Below are 20,594 nucleotides of genomic sequence, written 5' to 3'. Positions count from 1 at the left end.
TAGCACTTAAAATTAATTATGGCTAATATCAATAAACATGACCTAAAGCTAATACCTTAAGGAGTTGTGTAGTTTTTCTCTACCCTTCCTGTAATGTAGGTAGCTGTAGTTACTTGCACCAGCTTTGTGAACAGGTATTATTGTTTATTAGCATGAAGTCACTAGTCTGTGGTTGCCATCATTAGTAGAGCAAAGTAATTACAATGAAATGAGTTGTGTATTTTATTTTCTCTGTGAACTCATTAAGATGATGATGCTTTGAATTACCTGATGTTTTCTCATGGCTTCATCCTTCAGCTCACTGATGATAACATGTCCCAACTGGCTATCCTTTCTAGGGATGGCCGGACCAGCACTGATAGTGAATCTGAACCGAAAATATTCAAACAATTAATTCATTTGCATAATTTTCAAACAAATAATATGGAGTCAAACCTTTTTAACTTGAACTCATATAAATCAAAAACCCAGTTTAATTGTATTTTTGTAGGTTCAGAATAGATTTTTCACCACTTTCACTGTATAGTAAACTTATCACAATTACTTGGATACTCAAAATGTTCACATGATTCTGTCAAATTCAAATGAACAACTGTGCATGTGTTATCATTATGTCCATGCAAAGAAATCAGAGGTAATGATGTTATTCTAAGAACAAGAACTGAAATAATTAATTCAACAAAGAACTAAATACAGTAATTTATTGATATGTAGAACTCAATGAAATTAATTTCTTTAACAAAATTAGAATTTTCAAACTCATTTAATCTTAACTTAATACCCGTGATATTGTCTTTGCATATCACAGAGTTACCTCCCCTGTGGGTAGGTATCCATTATGATGTCATTTAGTATGTGAGCGAAACTCACGTAGGCTGCTTTTGAATAGCAACTCTCGGGTTGACAGAGTTATTACTCGAGCAGTTGAACGCTTGAGTATGCTTAAAATAGATTTTATACGGAAGGTGAAGGTCGTTTTCATATTTTGAGAGTTTGATCAGAGTGAAAATTACGAAACGAGGCTGGCCGTTTTTGTTTATTCGGAACAATTGGTTCGGCCTTTTGGTAAAGTTACTATTTCAAGTAAAAATCATCCTGGACATGCAGTTTTTGATACAAGCTTATCAAGGCTCGTTTGAAATGATGTAATACCATCAGATCTGTCTTTAATTCACGAACGAACAACTAGAAGTCCAACCAGTCAAACCGTATAAACAAAACGGCCTTACTCTTGGAGTAAAGCATTCAACTGATAGAGAGTTTGACATTTCTATAAATAACCTCACTTAAACTCCAGAGTTGCCAGTCGAAGGCAGCCGTAATGTTCAGAAAAACATTGACAATCAATACCTACCCACAGGGACAAATAGTTTTGTAATATGCAAATACAGAATACATACATATGTATATGAAGGCTTCCATAGCTTATTAATTGCAAATCTTGACGGAGTAGTATACTTACTTCCTTTTCTTGTGGTTTGACACTTTAAGACCAGTTCCTCCCCACTCGCCCCAGCCAGGCAGTGTTAGATCTATACTCTTGGGGTTATCTCTATCTTCAATTCCCTTCTTCTCTTTAGTGAACTCATCTATGACATCATCATTCTCAAATGCTTGGGCTATCGTTAACCTCTGTTGTTCATCAGCATCTAAATCCTCATCATCATCATCATCATCATCATCATCATCACTTCCAGTGACAACATCTGGAGTTTTGATGTTAGCTAGCTTTGACTCTAGTGTAAAGAGTTTCTTTGGGTCCACCTGTACCTCAACACTCTTGTCTTTATGCTTTTTTGGGACTTCTTTAGCAGCCTTTTTGTCACTAGCAGACATTGTTTGGTTTACCTCATCATCATCTTCATCAAATAATCCATCGTTGATATCTTCCAACGTTCGTTTTCTAGTCAGTGATTCTGTTATCAACTCTTCATCACCATCTTCTTCATCTTCATCTGTGGCTTCTTTTGAAGACTTGATTTTTTTCAATTTGTTTTGCTTACTTTTTTGCTTTTTGCCTTTCTTCTTTGACTGCTTTTTATCAGTATTCCCTTTGACATTTGCCTCTACTTTACTGATTTCCTTTTTAGCATTTTCACTAGAAGATTTAAAGATTACTTCAATTTCATCAACATTATCCTCATCATCTGAGTATGTCTCTGCCCTTCCCATAAGAGGGCTTGTTTTGTCGTGTTGAATTTCCTTATTATCTATTGCTACAGGTTTCTCAAATCCTGTAGTTTGAGGGTACTTGATTCCTGCTGACATCCATGGATTTTTCTTTTGGTTATTCCTGTCTCCTGTCAGTTCACTTTCTATCATGGTTCTTTCGTCATCACTGTCCATTGCCACTCCTCCATCGGAGTCACTATCACTTTCTGTAGTTAGCTTTTTGGTCAGATCTCGACTCTTTTGCAACATGTCCTGAACAGACTGACGTGCCTGAAAAATAAACCAGATTTCCCAGTAAAGATATTGACTTAATGCATACTGTAAAGCCGGTTATTTTCCTATAGCAAAAATGTTTGGAAGATGAAAAAAAGAAAATAAATAAATGAAAAATTCCTTTATCTGGCCATAAGACATAAGAGCATATATTAGATATGCCCTAATTTTCCATTATTTCCATTGACCCAAACATGGTCATGTGACATTCAATATATAGCATATGACTTTGTGTTTCCATTTCTAGGAACACAGAGTCAATATTTCTTTGCGAACGTCATTGCCCAAATTCTGCATTCATCAGGGTGTTGTTTTTTGACCAATGCTTTTCTTGGAATTAATATACACTTTAGAGATTGTTATGACATTTGTTAAAGAAACAATATATATCTAGCATAAAAATTAAGGAAGGACCTTTGTTTTGGTCCATATGGTGTTATATTGCCCTTATAGAATTTGAAATAATGACTGTGGGCATTATTTATTCTAAGGGTGCTATATAACAACATATGGACCTCAACAAAGGTCCACTATTGATATATCTTATCTATCCATATCTCATTATTTAACTGGTCAATTTTTCGTGACTACCACTTATGCCTACATCCTGGGAAATTATGAAAAATCAAACTCATACAAATTACTAGTTATACTACCAGGTACATACATCTTGGAATACATAATTTTCAATAAGTGATATTCTACCCATGTGTTACATGAGCAACTCTGGTATCTTTGATAACTTACCTTGTCGTCATACTTAGCATATATCATTTGTTTTTTAGCATATTTGCTGCCACCCCTGTGCTTCAGGTTCATTCTTTCCTGCATAAAATAAAAGACATTTTTTCAATCAAAATACTTCAACAAGAAACAAAGCTTTTAGTTTGTCAATGGGCTGTAAGTCTGACAAACACAACCTTATATGGTTGACCTTGATATCAAGTTTGGAGGACATTGGTGTACATTTCATGGAAAAGGCATAAAGATTTTATATCAATGAGATAAAACATTTATTTCTTGCTAAATGTTGTAATCATCATGGTATTCAAACATATTCCCAGCAGTAAATCAAAAAAATCTTTTCTTCAGTTCTTGAATGGAAATTGCAGAAAACAATTCTTTTAATCCTCCAAATAATGGCAGAGTCAAACACACTAGACTGAGCATTTAATCTTATTACAAAGCTTTGTAAATGCACAGAAACATTTAAAACTTTTTATTCAATCAGGGCCTAACTCCATCAAATATTATTCGCCAAAAGCATCAATCAAAGGCAGCACAGACCCTGTATAATAATCCCTACTTAAACTTTTAAGAACACCTTCTGCCAACAGAAAATTGATATGACCCTCTCTCTGTGCTTAACTGAAACTCCTCTCTTATCAAAGTGATGCCCCAAAAAACATTGTGTACAGTTTATATTGTTTAGGATGGAACTTGTTTCTCAAAATATCTAAGAAAATGTTCAGGAAAAAAATCTGGTTGATAGGGCCAGTACTTGATCTGTAGCTCTAAATAACAAATGATATGCAAAATCCATATATATGTATGTATACCTGTATGCGCTGTTTGTTAATATCATCCAGTTTTTCCTGATAACCTTCTGGATCATTCTTTTCCAGTTCATCAAGTGCTTTCTTCTCATGTTTTAATTTCTCCTTTCGAAGCACTTTGTGATATCTGTAACAATTAAGAGAATTAAAATATTAAGAGTGACAATTGTATTTTATTACGAAGGATACCTTTTGCATTATTTTCAATTATTTACCAATATAAGTATGTATAAAAGTGACACTTTTACATATAAAGCATTAAAAAATTACTCCTGTATTTGTGCTATAATGGTTTTCCTAACTTTAACATCTCAACTTCAAAATATATAAACATTTCTACAAATGATCAACTATTTCAGAGGAATCAACTCTTGCAGCAGCACAAACTTATCATTAACAAGAAATCCTAGAGGGATCTGCCCACCAAAGAATGATCTATGTCTGACAATGGAAAAAGGGACCTTTTCTCTGCTTTTTAAACTTTTTCAAATATACTACATATGAAATTTGAGGCAGATGCTTCGACACTTTCTGAGAAATAAGGGAAACAAACTACAACTATCAAAATCCAAGATGGCGGCCTGGTCACCAATCGGTCCCAAAATGCAATATACACAATTAGGGCCCTAGGGGAACCTGCACATTAAACTTGAGACAGATCCCTTCAATATGCACAACTATTGTCCTAGGGAAACCTACATATTAAATTTTAGACAGATATATCCAGTACTTTCTAAGAAATTGTGGTAACAAACTTAAATTATCAAAATCTAAGATTGCAGCCTGTCTGCCTTCTTGTTCACTGATTGGTTAAAAAATGCAATATGCAAAACAAAGGCCTTAGGGGGAACATGGATATGAAATTTGAGACAGAACGCTTTAGTACTGATCCCTTCAGTACTTTCTTAGAAACAGCAGTAACAAACTTTAACCATCAAAATCCAAAATGGCTGCCTGGCAGTCTCAAAATTAGCATGACACTCTTAGAGACCAAGGAAATCATGCATGTAAAATTTCAGAAATATCTGTGGAGTACTTCTCAAGAAATAGCGGTAACAATCATAATTTAAAGTCTTACCATGGAAGACGGACAAAAGGCGATTTAGAATAAAGCCATCATCAGATGGTGAGCTAAAAACAGTCAATGCAGCATAAAAGTATGAAAAGTAATGGATCATGATTTTTTATTTAGTATTATCCATTTTCATCTCCTGTGAAATAAGGTAAAACATATCAATAACAATAATGTTTATGACAAATGTCTGTGGTTACTTACTTTTTACTTTTAATCTTTTTCTGCCAGCGGGCCTTGGATTCCTTGTAAGAGAGTAGTGCTCTGTGCTTTTGTAACTCTGCTCTTCTCTCTTTTGCCTACGTGATAAGTATAAAGACTAATTAAAATTCATTAATTCACATATATATTCAAAGAACATTTTAAAGTGAACAGTCGGGCAGGGATGGCTAAAGTCGGTAAAAATGGTGTGAATGTATCCAGTATAATTTCTTATGAAATGGAAAAATAAAAATCTCTCGTCAAAATCTGTCTGCGTACAAAGAAATTAATTTAAAGTATGGGAATTCTAAAACGTCCTCCCGGCTCACTATGTCCGGGTTACATTTCCACACAGCCTCGCTTTCAATGCTTTCAACTTTTCTTTACTTTAATGGTCAGAACTGGGAAACTAAGCAGAACTTGACCGTCTTATTAATATGTGAGAACTTTTGGAAGGCCAATGAACGCATTTAGACTGGTTTTCTTTGCCCGACTATTCACTTTAACAGTGCAATACAGAGTGTCAACGCTCAGTATGATAATTGCTTTCATAATACTAAAATATGTTTTAATATACCTGCATTCTGTCTTTGCATAGTAACCTTTACAGAGGTATCTGTGCAGAATTTATGCATGCTTCTCTCAAAATTATTACGCTAGGCTCAAACAAACATGTCACAATCAATACCTACCAACAAGGGGGGATAACTCTGTATTATGCAAACATAGAATTACATCAAGATTCATATGTATGCCTTTATGATATTAAATCAAGAGTTATAGTATCAAATTATTGCCAAAAATGCTTAATTTAATATGCAATAAGAATTTTTGATGGTTAAGATAAACTTCAAATAAACAGGAGCAAAATCTGACCTCCTCAATACTCATAGCTTGCAGTGCTTTCTCTTCAGCTTTTGTCAATTCCTTATTATTAGTTGGAACGTTCTGACTACCATGCAGTAATGCAGCCACTTCCATCTCGAGAGGAGTACTGGGCTGTAACATGTAAGCAACATTAAACAACATAGCAACATGACATAGGGGTCATACTACAGTTAACTTGGCTATATTAAACTGCTATACTCTAGAACTACATTTACATGTATGTACTGTAAGTTGTAGATCTAAGAATTAGAAAAAAAATAATGGTATAAGTTATTCTTTAGAAAGTGTTGACCAAGAGCTATTAACTGTGGCTTACTAGAGTATTATAAAATGTATCTCCTTAACATTTCAAGATAATGTGGAAATATAACTGAATGTATATTCATGAATCATACAATGTACCTGCATCAATTGATTTGTTGATTTTTAGAAAATGAAAGTGAAACATAATTCCTCTCAACATGTTGCTAAACAGTCAAATAACAACTACCCTCTAATGCTGTTTATCTATTGTCAGAATAGAGTAAAATATTTGATTACCTAAAATTTATAATTAAAACAATGCTAGAAAAAAAATATTAACAGTTAATAGCTGTACTCACTTTGATTCCTGCAAATTTCCTTGCTGTATGTAGTTTTAAAGATGGTTGGTTTAAAGGAAACACAATCTGCTCTGCCTGCATGTACATAATTATCTATCTTAATGCATTGAGTAAAGTTTATCATAAAATGTAGTTTATTTAAGTTGAAACTTTTATTGATTTGACAAATATTCCTTTAATAAAACAATCTATGCAAGCTTAAAATCAATCAATATTAATGGGGGAGGACAAATAAGTGTTAAAAGAGCACTGGCCGATCGCGATTACCCCTTACATTTATATGGAACCTACCTTAGAGCATGTTGACTTTTGAAAAATGGGTAAATATGGCAAATTATCAGTATTTAGAAATTTTCATTTCATAACTGTTAAATTTTGTTTCTTTAGTTTTGTACTGTTCTGAACATTACTCTTTTAGAACCCAATAAGCATTTCTTGTATATGTTGTTATTAACTTCCAGTACATACCGTTCTATTCTCTTTTATAACTGGATCCCATTTCTTCAGCTCATCGCTCGTCTTCTCATAGGCAACTGACCGCTCAATCTAAAACAGAAGTTCATTGTAAGTTATATTATGAACATGCATATGTGATAGCCGAGACTTGCTTCTACATTGTTAACATATGATGCCTTTCAAAAATATTATTGTACTTTAACTGCAGGTAGAAAAATTACACTATGAAACAGCTTACCTTTGCTTGTTCATGCTTGGGCAAGGGCACAGACACTACTTTGCTGCGCTTGTCTATAGTACGGAGATGTTTCTTCAGTTCCCCATGACTAGTAGTATCCTTCAGTGAACCTACCAGTTCATGCAGTCTTACTTTGGATTTTTCTGTTAAATACAATTATACTTAATCAATCAATTACATAAAAGCCAGCTACAAATATTTGGATGATTTGGATGATGTAAACAAATAAAGCTTAAATTGATGAGGGATCATTTTTTTAATGAAGAAAGATATTTATCTACTTCTATCAAAATTAATATTCATATCAATCTCAATATGTTGACTATAACAAAGAATATATCTTCACAGTGATCTAGATTTTCAATAACTGCAAATAGGTACATTTTAAAATCATACAAAAACAAATATCTAATAAATACTTGTTTTTGTATGATTTTACAGTAAAGAATTAATATTGGATTGAATAATACATATGACTGCAATATAATATAGTACTACTAATATTGAGTGTTACTTTATTCTTTTGAGATAAGATAAAAGTTATCTTTGTGACTATACTTACTGTCATTACTACCAGTAAAGCCAAACTCAGACACTTGAGCTGTTGGGACCGTTCTTTGACTAAGTCTGTGACTACAACATCATTATACACAAATGTAGACACAATGATTTCATTTTTTGAAAATTAATTATATTATGAAAAAGTTTTTCATTTGATTTATATCTTTCTCTGTGTAAAGGAATCTGTTATAGGTGTTCCAATAATATCAGAAAGAAAATTCTTACAAAACACAAAATTAATCAGGACATTGTCACAGTGGCCTCTCAGAAGTTAAGGCCTATATCTACCATTTCCTTATCTAAATAATATTAAATTATGAAACATACAATACATTTAGCATACAGTAGTGTTTCTAGCTTCATTGTACCAAGATAGTGCTTGTGTTTGAAATCATAATGCACTTAAAAGAGTTAAAAGCTATGGTATATTTATTATTTCAACATCTACAAAATATCAAAGAATTAAAAGACAAGAGGCCCAGAGGGCCTGTATCGTTGACCTGGTTATGTTTTTTTGAGTAATTCTGTAATTTAGTAATTAGTGACTCAAAAATCACAAAGACAAATTGACCCCACATTTTGTTTAATTTTGAATCCCAACCATATAATGAAGCTATTGATACCATACGAATATGCTACGCAATACATAATTTCAGAGAGGAAGTAATTTATATAAAAATAGTAGCCTAATTAACCTTTTTGGCTACACGCCTAAGGCCCCAGGGGTCAGCCCTATCATTTTTACAATTTTGAATCCCCACCCTTTAAGGATGCTACCATTGTATTATGAGTGCTATCCCATGCTTAGTTGCAGAGAAGTTGTTAATATGATACAGCCAAATTGACCCCTTTTGACCCCGCCCCTCAGGCCCCCAGGGGGTCAGCCCCATCATTTGTACAATTTTGATTCCCACCCTAAAAGGATGTACAATTGCATTATGTGTGCTATCCCATGCTTAGTTTCAGAGAATAAGTTGTTTATATGGAAATAGCCAAATTGACCCCGCCCCTCAGGCCCCTGGGGGGTCAGCCCCATCATTTGTACAATTTTGAATCCCCACCTTATAAGGATGCTACCATTGCATTATGGGTGCAATCCCATGCTTAGTTTCAGAGAAGAAGTCCCTTATATGGAAATAACCAAATTGACCCCTTTTGGCTCCGCCCCTCAGGCCCCTGGGGGGTCAACCCCATCATTTGTACAATTTTCAGTAAGTAACCCATAAGGATGCTACCAGTCAAAATTTGTTGAATTCTGACCACAGTTATGGAGGAGAAGTCGATTGTTGACAGACGCCATGGTATGGCATAAGCTCACCTAGGCTAGAACGAATATACGTACCCGGCCTACTATATCTTTTGGCCGGGTACAAATTGGTCCCTATGTGTCGTAGTGGAGCAGCGCCTCCGAAAATCACTCGGGCACAATTTTCTTTACTTTGTTGTAGGTTTCCGATTAATTTATGCATATATACAAGCATTTACATAATGTTGTTATCCTAAACAAACATAACTACCATTCTTTAATATCTACCGTACCGCTCACAAGACGTCAAATTCATAATTTGAAGACTTCCGGTAAAAATTCTCTTCAGAAAGGCCTTCATATGTATATGTAAAAAAATAATGTCTAGCTGAGAATTTGATATTTTATACGGTTTAATTTTTATTGTCTAATAGGTAAACAATATAAAATAAATAAAATAAAATGCATGCAAACGTTTTAATAATGGTTTGCATAACTATTACTTTGCTCCATTAGCAGCAATTGTAGCTCTAAAGACGACATCATTATCTGTTTAAAAGTCTTTTGAGCTACAATATTGCAGCTAAAGCTCACCTGGGTCCTTCAGACCAAGTGAGATAAAAATATAAAATATTCTGCCTCTTACTTCTTTTTTCCATCTAAGGAAGTGATAGCATCGATAAGCTGGGCATGCTTTCTTGCATCCGGCACCTGTAAATGTAAATGATGTTCCAAAATATTAATTTGCATCATAAAATTCTCAGATTTAACAATACATTTTGTATATATATATATATATATATATTTTAGAGTATGTGTGGTTGAAGAATAGTGATTATAACTGTTACAGAACTGGACTGTGCGGTCAATCATTGTTGACAAGGTAGCCTAGTTGGTAGGGCGTGATCCAGCAAGTGATTGTGATTTGGTTTGATTAGTTTAATGTCCTATGAACAGAGCGCCAGATTCACACAGGAAAAATATAGATCATTGTATAATTACCTCATCATCACTGTTACCACCCAGGTCAACAAGTTCGTCAAGATCTTCAGCATCAGCGGAAATCATTTTGAAGGTTAATCTCTGGAAATAAAACATGATCATGATGAACTTATAACTTGTGAGTATATATAACAGCCCTGCATATGGGTAACAGCTAGTTACCAATTTGAGTATTATGAATAATAAATAAGTTAGAGTTACCTAAATGAGAAATTCTGTGAAACTAAATTAATGATTACTCAACTGAGTAACTGTTACGCATATGCAGGGATGTGTCCAACCTGTGTAAATCATGTGCAGTTTTTAGATTTTCACTTATTTTTTGTAGATCCTAAAAAACCATAACCATCAGTTTTCCCCAACCTGATAACTTCAAAGGGACATCCTGGATTTAGAATTCAAGGTGTTGAAATTGCATTATTAAATATTAAACAAGGGAATATTGGGATGTGACCACTGAACATTGATGGGACGACACAGACGATACGAAGCATTCTTCTAAGAGACGAAAAAATATCAGTCGAGAACTGGAGAAGGGTCCAAGTGATGAGCAGCAAGGTGCCCCTCCTGCTGACGTATTTGTTGAAGATCACCCATTCTGTTACCAAGAAAAATAGCGTAACAAGTCAGAAATATCATAGTTATGTTATAAAACTACATTTTGTCATCTTACATGCTATTTTCTGTCTGCCAGGGAACACCATCTAGCACACGTGCCATGCGTGTTGTCAACGACCTATTTACGACTGTCGAAATTACTTTGCATTAACCCTAACGTTATTTACGAGTTTATCACCATAATACATAAATTAATAAAGTTAATAAATAAATTTGAATACAAACTAACTTCCAAAGTAGACCTAACTCAAATAATAAATAGGCTATGTCGCAAAATCACTTTACGGCTACTGTCCTGCCCTCTTCTTGCCAATAGAAGTACTAAATAAGGAAGATAACTCTTACATATTTCTTCGTTCTACTAGAACTATGACTAGAACGGACCCAGGTTTCGCAACTTTTATTAAACCTATCAACACATCGCTTTATAATAAAGGAAAAAAAAAGAAAAGAAATTTCCATCAAAGAGGAAAAAGAGAGAGAAAAAGAGAAATATATAGACTATATTTTTCAAACCTTTGAAATTTTAGTAGTGAAACCAGGATACATTGATAAAGCAAATTTTTTTTATCTCTTTTTTAATTAGGGTAACATTGGAAAAAATAGGGTCGCTAGGTTTTTTTTCCTTTTTCTTTTAGTGTCTTTCACTCTAAAACCGTAACAGGAGTCTGTGATCGAAATAGCGACTTTCATTTTTTTTTGTAGAAAAGTGGAAAAAAAATTAGGGTCGGGGGTATAAAATTAGGGTCGGTCGGGTAACCCTAAACAGACATATTTTTTTTGTTTGGCCTTAAATATGAGAGTTATTTTCATGATATAATCCATACATCGCGAATTAAACGAAAAAGAATAACATAACAAAATATTGAGCTTAGGCTTGATTTTGATGTTGATTTTTCTGGTTTTTTTTGGGTTGTTTTTTTGTAGCTATATGCAGAGACTTAGTAGATTTCCTTCTTTCTTGATCTTTGTTAAACTTGGTGGTCAATTGACAGTGGAGGTATTGGTCCAAAACTTCTTTTTACCTTGTTTCCCCCCTCCCTTTCTATCAACACATTGATTAATCACAAGGAAAGATGTCCAATGATGTTCGAAAGTCCCATGCTTCAGTGAAATAACGACTTTTCTTTTTCTCTCCATGGTTGACAACGCCGGTTTCCATGAAAGTTAAACGGATTGTACTATATGGCCATTTTGCTCACTTCAAATCCTTGATCAGGCCAAGGCTTGGATTGTATTTCAGGATGCAACCATTCCCATTTCGTTTGTATATACATTTGTATGTCATATCGTTTTCTTTTCTTGGATAGAATCAGATGACGATGAAAAAATTATACAGGCCGTGTCGAAAGGATAAAATTGTGGAAGCATATAAAATTCAACAGTAGATATGAATATTGATGCTCTTTTTGGCCTCTAAATTCGTCACCACCCTATCATTTATCACCATTGGCATATTCTCCTAAGATTTAAGATTGCGCTCTACCAGGTATTAAGACTATAGCAAACTATAAACATTGGCCAAAAATGACCGGATTTCGCTACTACAGCTACTAAAGCTGTTAAATTGGTTGAAAAGCTATTTATGAACCTTATTTTTTAATTTTTATGAATGGAAATAAAAACTACAATAGATTTTTTTCAGAAAGCAATAATAAGTACCATGTTAGCTCAGTGTAATCGTGATACTTCATGTATTGCATTTAAAGCTAAATCTCTCATTGTATTTTGATACATTGTCTGAAATGTTGTGTTCACGGTGTCCTTTATTGGATCATACTCAAACATCAAAATATAAATACGGAAGTGAACCTTCCTTTAATGTTCGTGTGAACATGAACAGAAAAGCTACAAACATGAATAGTAAATTCTGTGTCTACATTCCCTCATAATGAGTTAATTAAACCCGTGGCTACTATATAAATATGCCGTACACCGACTCATAAGGACAGATTTGAATAGGCATAGTTAAACCATTGCATCTATTTAAACATATCATTTGATAATGGTTACATTTATATGGTGTGAAGCGGTACATGGATACGTTCACACAACAGGGTATGGACGTCAAACATTTATGACGAGGAAGAATTGGATTCATACAATAAGTATGCAACGTTAAATAATTGGATGTATATTGGTGGTAATATTCTTTTTACGTTCTTCAAATTAAAGAATCAAAGTAAGATACCCTCGAACCGACACAGTTTATTGTCAATATCATTTAAAACAAAAACATGATGTATAGGAAACGCTTATTTTCCCATTTCAGTAGATTATCAACAAAAAGAAAGTAAAAGAAATGGCGTATAGCAGAAATTCACATTGGTGAACAAATTTGACATCAGTATTCATTATTAATAATATTTACTTATGTTTGTTACATTTGATAATTGATTTTGCATACATTTTGGTATCAATTATGTAATGCATTTTATCTAAGTATTCCAACTAAGAAATAAACAATAAAATAATATTCCAACTAGGAAATAATCGATGAAATAACACTCCATCCAATGTAAGATAAGCGCTGAAATAATATTTTAACTTGTATAGAATAATCAATACAATAATATTTCAACTTAAATGTGATTAAAATGTACTTACAATAAGATACCCAATTATAGATAAGATGTGACAACCGCTTATAATCAAATAAGTTTATCTCTAAAATACGATTACTGCAGTACCTTACGTTCCAACTGCAAGAACTCGATCATAAGGTGATCCTGAGGTTTTGGAGTTTAATTAGGTCTTTGCTAGACCTCTTTCACCAAATGTGTTTCAGTAACGTTTCCATGCGGTGATACACAGGGGGTGGGTACTTTGTGTAGTCAACGGTGTGCAAGGCATTGTCCGTATTGTGTCATGGCATTTTATCTGGTTAAAACATTAAGTTTTTTAATCAACTATTATATTTACCTATCCAACCTCACGTGTATAGTCTATTTGATAGACAATCCATTTATAAAGAGACTTTTATTCTAGATTACGCATCAAAATCCTTTACATGTGGATCAATAGCCATCAGACTGTATGTATACCCGTACATCGTGCCAGGTTTGGGCCCAAAATGGTATTCACTCGATCGCACCCAACATAACAATATACCATGCCCGTATACATAGTGACATCCGAGCGGTCGTTTATGGCCGGACTTTGAGGTTGACAGACATCTTATTACAACTAAAGAGCAAAGTTTGCGACAACCCGGTGGTGATTTGTCATTTCTGTGGAGAGGGGTCACTTTACACTGCTACAGCAGGTGCGTATGGCATTTGATAATCAATTAAGTATTTTAAAACACATTATAATAGATATTAAAGATCATCAATAGTATAATTACATGTATGTGTATCATGTTTGTTTATAATCTGATTTGCTATTTATTTAAGTTGTGTAAAAGTTGAACTAAACTATGTGATATAAACAATTATTAAAATAATGGTTAAACAATTTAAAACATAACTGGGGATGAATCAACATTAATCATTATCAACATTGTAAACAATAACCTGCATGGTTGATTTGGTTTTGACAGAAACATACATACATGTATATGTTTCTGGTTTTGATTGTAAACGTTATTTTAAAGTTTACATATGTCACGGTACTACTGAAACACGACATTTTAATATCCTCTAAATCCGTTTATGATATTACCTTTAATGAACAAATTAATTATTAATAAACAAAACCAAAACCATAACAAAATATGTACAGAGCCTTTCATAAATTTGTTAGCGCAGTTTTATAATTTTGTTGAAAAATAAACTAAACAAGCTGTGATAATTCGTATGTTTATATAATGACAATCTTAAAAGTAAACATGTTGTCATTGATAAAGAGATCTAAAAGGGGGATAGTTTTACTTGTAGATACGCAGCAGATAACTAGGAATGTCACGTAGGAACCTAATAGTCCCGGATCTTAATCAATATCCCCTATATAGTATCATTATCACCCAACAGTCCAGGAAGCATCATAGCATCACTATCATTTACGTACGTTAGGTACTCAAGTATATGGTAACCAATTCGTTCACTATTCTTATAGAACCCGTCATTGATTCCTCGAGCCGAAAATGGTGATAAAAGTGAAACTAATAAAAAAAAATATCACAACCTGATAGGATAGTGTTTACGATAAAAAAAAGAAACCTATTATTTGATGAATGAGTTATCAATATTACAAATGAAAATAAGAGCCGACATTTTACTTTTATATTTTGAACCATGTTATAACTTTACCAAATTACGTAATATATTGATAAATATTGAAACCATCAGCTTGACCAAATTTGTTTCAAACATGCTTGAAGTTTGTCTAACTTTGTATCAAGTTTAATGTCTATAATATTTTGTAACATTCATATGAGGATAATATAATATACATATTGTATTTACTATTTTGCTATTACGCGAAAGTAAGGATATGTATAGTGACTGATTGTAACACAATGGCGGTGAGAAATACTCTACAGTTACCACAGTGTATATCACCTGTTTACATTCTCTTGTAAAGACATTTCTCCCACACGATGATACATAATAAATCAGTATCACAATCGCTCTAAAACACTCTCCTAGTATCAAAACACGGTCAAAGTAAATTCACCAAGATCAGAAGAACCCCTGTAGTTCGTATTGTCTACTTCTTTTTTATAACTTCTTACTTCCTCTAGTGTTATTTAACTTCATAAACATTCTTAAACAAACAAACGCCGGAACACACGACCTAAGAATATAATAAAGCACAATGTAGTCACTCTTGTTACACTTCGTGGTTTCTAGGTGAGAAAGGACCTATCATCATTATTATGCCATTGTGAATAAAACATTATTGATAATAAAATACAAAAAAGTAAAGGGTATGTTTTAAATTATTATTTTCCTTTAAAACAAATAATCTATATATGGTTTTAAAATGTAACTTGTGATAATGTGTGTTTAGATTAATAAACGAAGGGTTTCCTACTATATAGGTAAAAATGAAAAGTCCAAAATGTTCTCTTATTTTCTAGAAAAAGAAACGGTCTGCGATGTTGTAACTTTAGATATGAGATAATTTCTTAAAATTCTGTATAGTTGTCAAATTTCGCGGGTGTAAAATTTCGCGATTATCTGTTTTGAACTTATTCGCGAGGGTTTATTTCGCGAATTATCTTTCTAGTCTTTTAAACTCCAATTTTTATGACAGGCTACAATACGTAAAGCCATGAGTTTGATAAATTTCGCGAGGTATTAAATTTCGCGATTGTGGATTGATCGCGAATTTAGCGAAATTAAAACCCCCGCAAATAATTACATGCTAATTAATTTGATAGAGACATCGATATTGTCGTCGTCTGTTTTCTCTAGACTGCTTACTTTGCTTTTTCAGTTCTTTAATCTTTTTAATGCGTATGGCCTACTAAATTATGTGGAATACCAGAATCTATTTCTGTAGGTGATACTCATTACCAGCCACTGATTTACATATAATACCTGTTAGGGGTTTATTACAACAGAGGATTAACATTTCAAATGCCACCTAGATATTCTAACGATTATGTTTTTAACCTGTTATATTCGGTGTTGAAGATAATGAATTCAACAATTAAATAAATTAATTATTTTACAGCATTCTCCAAACTACTAAAACAACAATATCGTAGTCATTACTCACATTATACATTTCGTATTTAGCAATACATGTACATGTATATCGTGTACTGGATTCCATAGGGTCATTATTTGTAAACAAAGGACAGAATGGTCAAATCACTATTGAGATGTAAACAATTTATAATTTGATTCTCAAGGGGTTGAACAAAAGACGACACAGAATAAAATCCAACTTGGATAAAGTTCTACTAGAAATAGTTCATAAAAATATGAACTCATAATCTCGTATGATTAAAAGGAAAAACTTTGGCCCCTATAGGACTTTTTGAGACAAAATTATTAACTGATTGATAATTGTATAAAATTTAATGAAATGTCATCATAGTATATCTGTTGAAGATGGTTAAGAATGAATGAAGAGGACTTTACTACACATAACATATTTCCTACCGTGCAACCTCGAAACCGTTCATTTGTCATTGTGAAGTGATCAGAGGTTGCACCATAGACTTTAGATATTGTTTTCCTGTATTAAGGGCTAAAGTAATAATAATAAATGACAACGAAAACAAACGATTTTCATTGTTGCTTTTTTTCATTTCAAATACATTTAAAACTTTAATGTTGAAACTAATCAAGTGATGATCTTGAATGCCCAGTCCAACCTGTCTTTCTGGAGTACAAAGAAGAACTCATAGACGATTGTGTTGAAATTTGACACTTTGTACCAAAAGAAAGTAGTCCTATTTCATTCCATTATGACTAGAGTTGATAGGGAAAAGTAAGTTCTGACAGGGAAAATACAGCTCACATCCACTAAATAATATCATGATGTCATCAACATTGTCGACGACGTCATCAATTTTGACGCATTATGGCGTTCTTGTGATGATGTCAAGACGAAATAAACATGTAAACATTGGTCTGATAGATGGGTATAGATAGTTTTATCCTCGTGAAAGCTTTTGGCTTTCGACACTCGGCAAGCCTCGGGTTGACCAGTCAGAATCTTCCACTCGGGTTTAGATATTCCTGTCTACTAAGATTCATGTTAGAGTTTATTATTCTTATTAAATAAGTGACCGTCATATAGAGATGATCGCTAAGAAAGGCCCTGTTTCTCAACACACGCGCAAACGTGTCGCAATACGTCCAATTAGTGTAATGAGGCGTTGAAGTGTCATCTGCAGACAATCTATAGCCTCTGAGGCGTATCTTCTCCCTATACGTAGGGACAATCTGCAAGACCCTTATGTATAGTTATATACACGGTCACCAAACAAAGCTTTGAGCACTCAATCGCGTCATAGATAAATAGCTATAGTATCAATAGAGACATTTCAGTCATATATAACTAGTCATTGTTTTTATTTTGTACAACAAAATCATTCACGAATTGGCTGTTTTCAAATCGGGGATCTCTACGTGTTTTAATAAATGTAACTTTTAATTTAGTTATTGTAGAAAAGTTATCCAAGTAGGAAGAAAAATATTTCATCTGAATGCATCATACCTTCTACAATAACACGAATGTGAATGCATTTTGTATTCTGTATTTAGATTCAAAGCCAAAAACCGTTTTTGTAAAATTAAATGAAAGTAATAAGAATAAGATTATATAAATTTCTAATAAAATACTACAATAATGAAAATAATATGTGAGATATGCCTTTCCCTTAAAAACACGAACTGTAATTATGAAATAGTATACCCTCAATGGATTGCTCAAAAGACACAGATATTCAGCCCCTTGAAATGCTATTGCATGAAACATACATGTTTCAACCTTTTGTGTTTCGTTAAAGATGCTAAGAAAATTTCGATTGCAAAATATTAAGTCCACTCCTCGAAAATAAGTGCCAACAGGCTTGATTTAGACAACGCGAATTTCCACTGACCAGCTACAGAACGATCCAAATAAAATCCTTAAGTGGTTTGGTATAAAATACATAACTTTAACTGTTTACGTTATCGTTGTACATGTATACTACTAATTACTAAATAATTTTTATTTCTATTTCAGGTACAAGTGACCAAAATGAAAAGGTCAGGTGAAATATGAATTCAAAGAGTAAAAAGGACAAAAAACGAAACAAGTTAGACCAACTTCTTCACATCGACCACAGTGACGTCTACTTCGAAAACGACCGACTCGACAACGAGTTATCTCGGACAATCGAACAGCTATGCAAAGATTTTCACCGAGTTACCTTGCAGCACGAATTGGATATCAATGACCAAAAAGCGAGCATCGTCGGTCTTAAAGCAGTACAAAGTACAGCAGAACACCCACTGCTAGCCCAGTCCGCTAATAAACCACGTCGTCCTCGTCCGAAACAGAAAAAGAAGAGGGATTCTGACTCGGAAGACTCATGGGGAGGTGATTCAGATTCATCAGAGGATTTTGCTTACAGAAAACCTACAGGGAAAACCCGATCTCTTCCGAACGGCAGGGCTGACGAAGAGGAAGACGAACGGCAAAGAGTTGCAAGGTTACGTCGTATCAATAAGAATAAAAGAAAGAAATTTCCGAAGGAGTGGTATACATCAGTACTTCCAGCAACTGACGTCCCGATCCCGCGGATCCGCAGACAACAATCTGCTCCACCAGGTGCAAAAGGTCAAAGACCTCAAACTCAGTCAAACTCTAGGGCAAAATCTTCGAAACCGTTTTATAGAACCATGTCAACTACAACAATATCAAGCCGCCCGGAATCAGAGGGCGGACTTAAAATAATATGTGACAAACCTGTTAAACCTGTAGTTATGTCCTTACGCAAACTGAAAGAAATATCTCACGTAGATAATTTGGCAGATAGAATACCAAACAAACGGGCCATTCGACAGCAAAATCTGCTTCAGGCAACGCGAGAACGTCGCGAAGAGCTGGACGATGAAGTTAAAAACTTTATAAAGACAATTGACGAAAAAATCCTAAAAGATGAAGAGGATATAAAAGAGAAAGAGGCTGAAAAAGATCCGGAAGCTATGTATTCAGACTTACTTCTTCCTCCTGATCAACAACCACCGCCACCATCATGATAATGGTATGAACTTCTAGGATATTCTAATATTAAATTGTTGTGATTGGTGTAGTACGTGTTTCAAATGCATTATGAATGTGTTTTTGTAGTTTTGAATTTACATTCTGTGTATAGTGAAAACGTTGGTACCAATCACGTATGAATGTGAATATTTTACACGATTTGGGCAGGCAAGTGAATAGTTTGATTGATGATAAGGTCAACTTTGTACATGGAATCGTCTGTCACGTTACTTTAAGTTTAGGAAGAAGTGGTTGCGCGAACGTCTTTGTTGCATTTAAATGACTTCCAAGGGTACAATGTCACGTGAGCGTTTAACGGATAAAAATTCTGTTAATAGTTCCGATGTTTTTGAAAAGTGTTGTTAATTGATATACTGTATTTTGTTAATGAAGTGATACACTGTACTTTGTTGATGACGTCATTGTCATGTGAATGATTTGTTTCAGAAAACTGATACATGATGTATTCGAACGTGACCTCATTGTGCCTTGATCATTTAGAGACACCATTTTGTAGAGATCTAGTAGTGGGTTGGGTAGTGGTGTAGATAGTTACGACTAAGTTCGCTAGGAATCTTGGGTGTGTCGGTCGGCATCAAACGTAATCTGTCAAATAAAGGATTGTCCATTTGATACCAATGATACGTTTCTTTGTTTTCGGTTATGCGCATTTTTATTGAATCCATGTTTGTATTTGGGTTAATGTAACACGTTCGCTTTATATGAATGTTTGTACATTTGTTTATACCTTTATACAATGCATTCAGGAAAATAAAAGTTTCCTATTTGTGCTCATTTTTGTGTTTTATGTGATGTGAATTAAAGATGCTACACCACTGAAGAATGATATTTAGTCTCTATCAAAAATAGGGACAGACGATTTTGTACTTTTTCACTTACAAAAGGTACTTACTTTACACCATTAACACATTTGAAAAGTTTGAGCTTCTAATTTTATTTCAAGACAGAAATATTAAAAATAATTAATTGCATCCCGAAAAAACCCCGACAACACGTCCTGTCCTGTATGGAATGAAGTAATCCTTGCGCCTGCACC

The 20,594-nt window shown here is 33.8% G+C and overlaps 2 protein-coding genes across 2 annotated transcripts in view; one reads left to right on the top strand and one right to left on the bottom strand.

The window, feature by feature from the left end:
* The window catches only part of LOC138328104 (uncharacterized), a 32,151-nt gene extending 20,946 nt beyond the window's left edge, over positions 1-11,205 (bottom strand). Inside the window, exons 1-14 of the mRNA XM_069274731.1 lie at positions 11,115-11,205; positions 10,750-10,865; positions 10,268-10,348; positions 9,912-9,976; positions 8,021-8,091; positions 7,459-7,601; positions 7,233-7,310; positions 6,765-6,839; positions 6,151-6,273; positions 5,278-5,372; positions 4,005-4,128; positions 3,193-3,270; positions 1,463-2,442; positions 268-367 (exon numbers count right to left, since the gene is read on the bottom strand). Coding sequence (XP_069130832.1) covers positions 268-367; positions 1,463-2,442; positions 3,193-3,270; positions 4,005-4,128; positions 5,278-5,372; positions 6,151-6,273; positions 6,765-6,839; positions 7,233-7,310; positions 7,459-7,601; positions 8,021-8,091; positions 9,912-9,976; positions 10,268-10,348; positions 10,750-10,761 — 2,025 coding nt within the window. The 5' untranslated portion in view covers positions 10,762-10,865; positions 11,115-11,205. The remainder of the gene's footprint in view (positions 1-267; positions 368-1,462; positions 2,443-3,192; positions 3,271-4,004; positions 4,129-5,277; positions 5,373-6,150; positions 6,274-6,764; positions 6,840-7,232; positions 7,311-7,458; positions 7,602-8,020; positions 8,092-9,911; positions 9,977-10,267; positions 10,349-10,749; positions 10,866-11,114) is intronic.
* A 2,655-nt stretch (positions 11,206-13,860) lies between these two features.
* On the top strand, positions 13,861-20,327 carry LOC138328096 (uncharacterized). Its single transcript, XM_069274717.1, has 2 exons — positions 13,861-14,150; positions 18,515-20,327. Exon 2 carries the CDS (start codon positions 18,550-18,552, stop codon positions 19,531-19,533), a length of 984 nt encoding a protein of 327 aa, XP_069130818.1. The 5' UTR covers positions 13,861-14,150; positions 18,515-18,549; the 3' UTR covers positions 19,534-20,327.
* The last annotated feature ends 267 nt before the right edge of the window (positions 20,328-20,594 follow it).

This window comes from Argopecten irradians, chromosome 1 (genome assembly GCF_041381155.1).
Source record: "Argopecten irradians isolate NY chromosome 1, Ai_NY, whole genome shotgun sequence".
NCBI classification, from domain to species: Eukaryota; Metazoa; Mollusca; class Bivalvia; order Pectinida; family Pectinidae; genus Argopecten; species Argopecten irradians.
This window is presented reverse-complemented; position numbering and strand designations above follow the sequence as displayed.

Excerpts from the sequence above, each read along its gene's own strand:
- LOC138328096 (XM_069274717.1), top strand. The coding sequence starts at position 18,550 with ATGAATTCAAAGAGTAAAAAGGACAAAAAACGAAACAAGTTAGACCAA.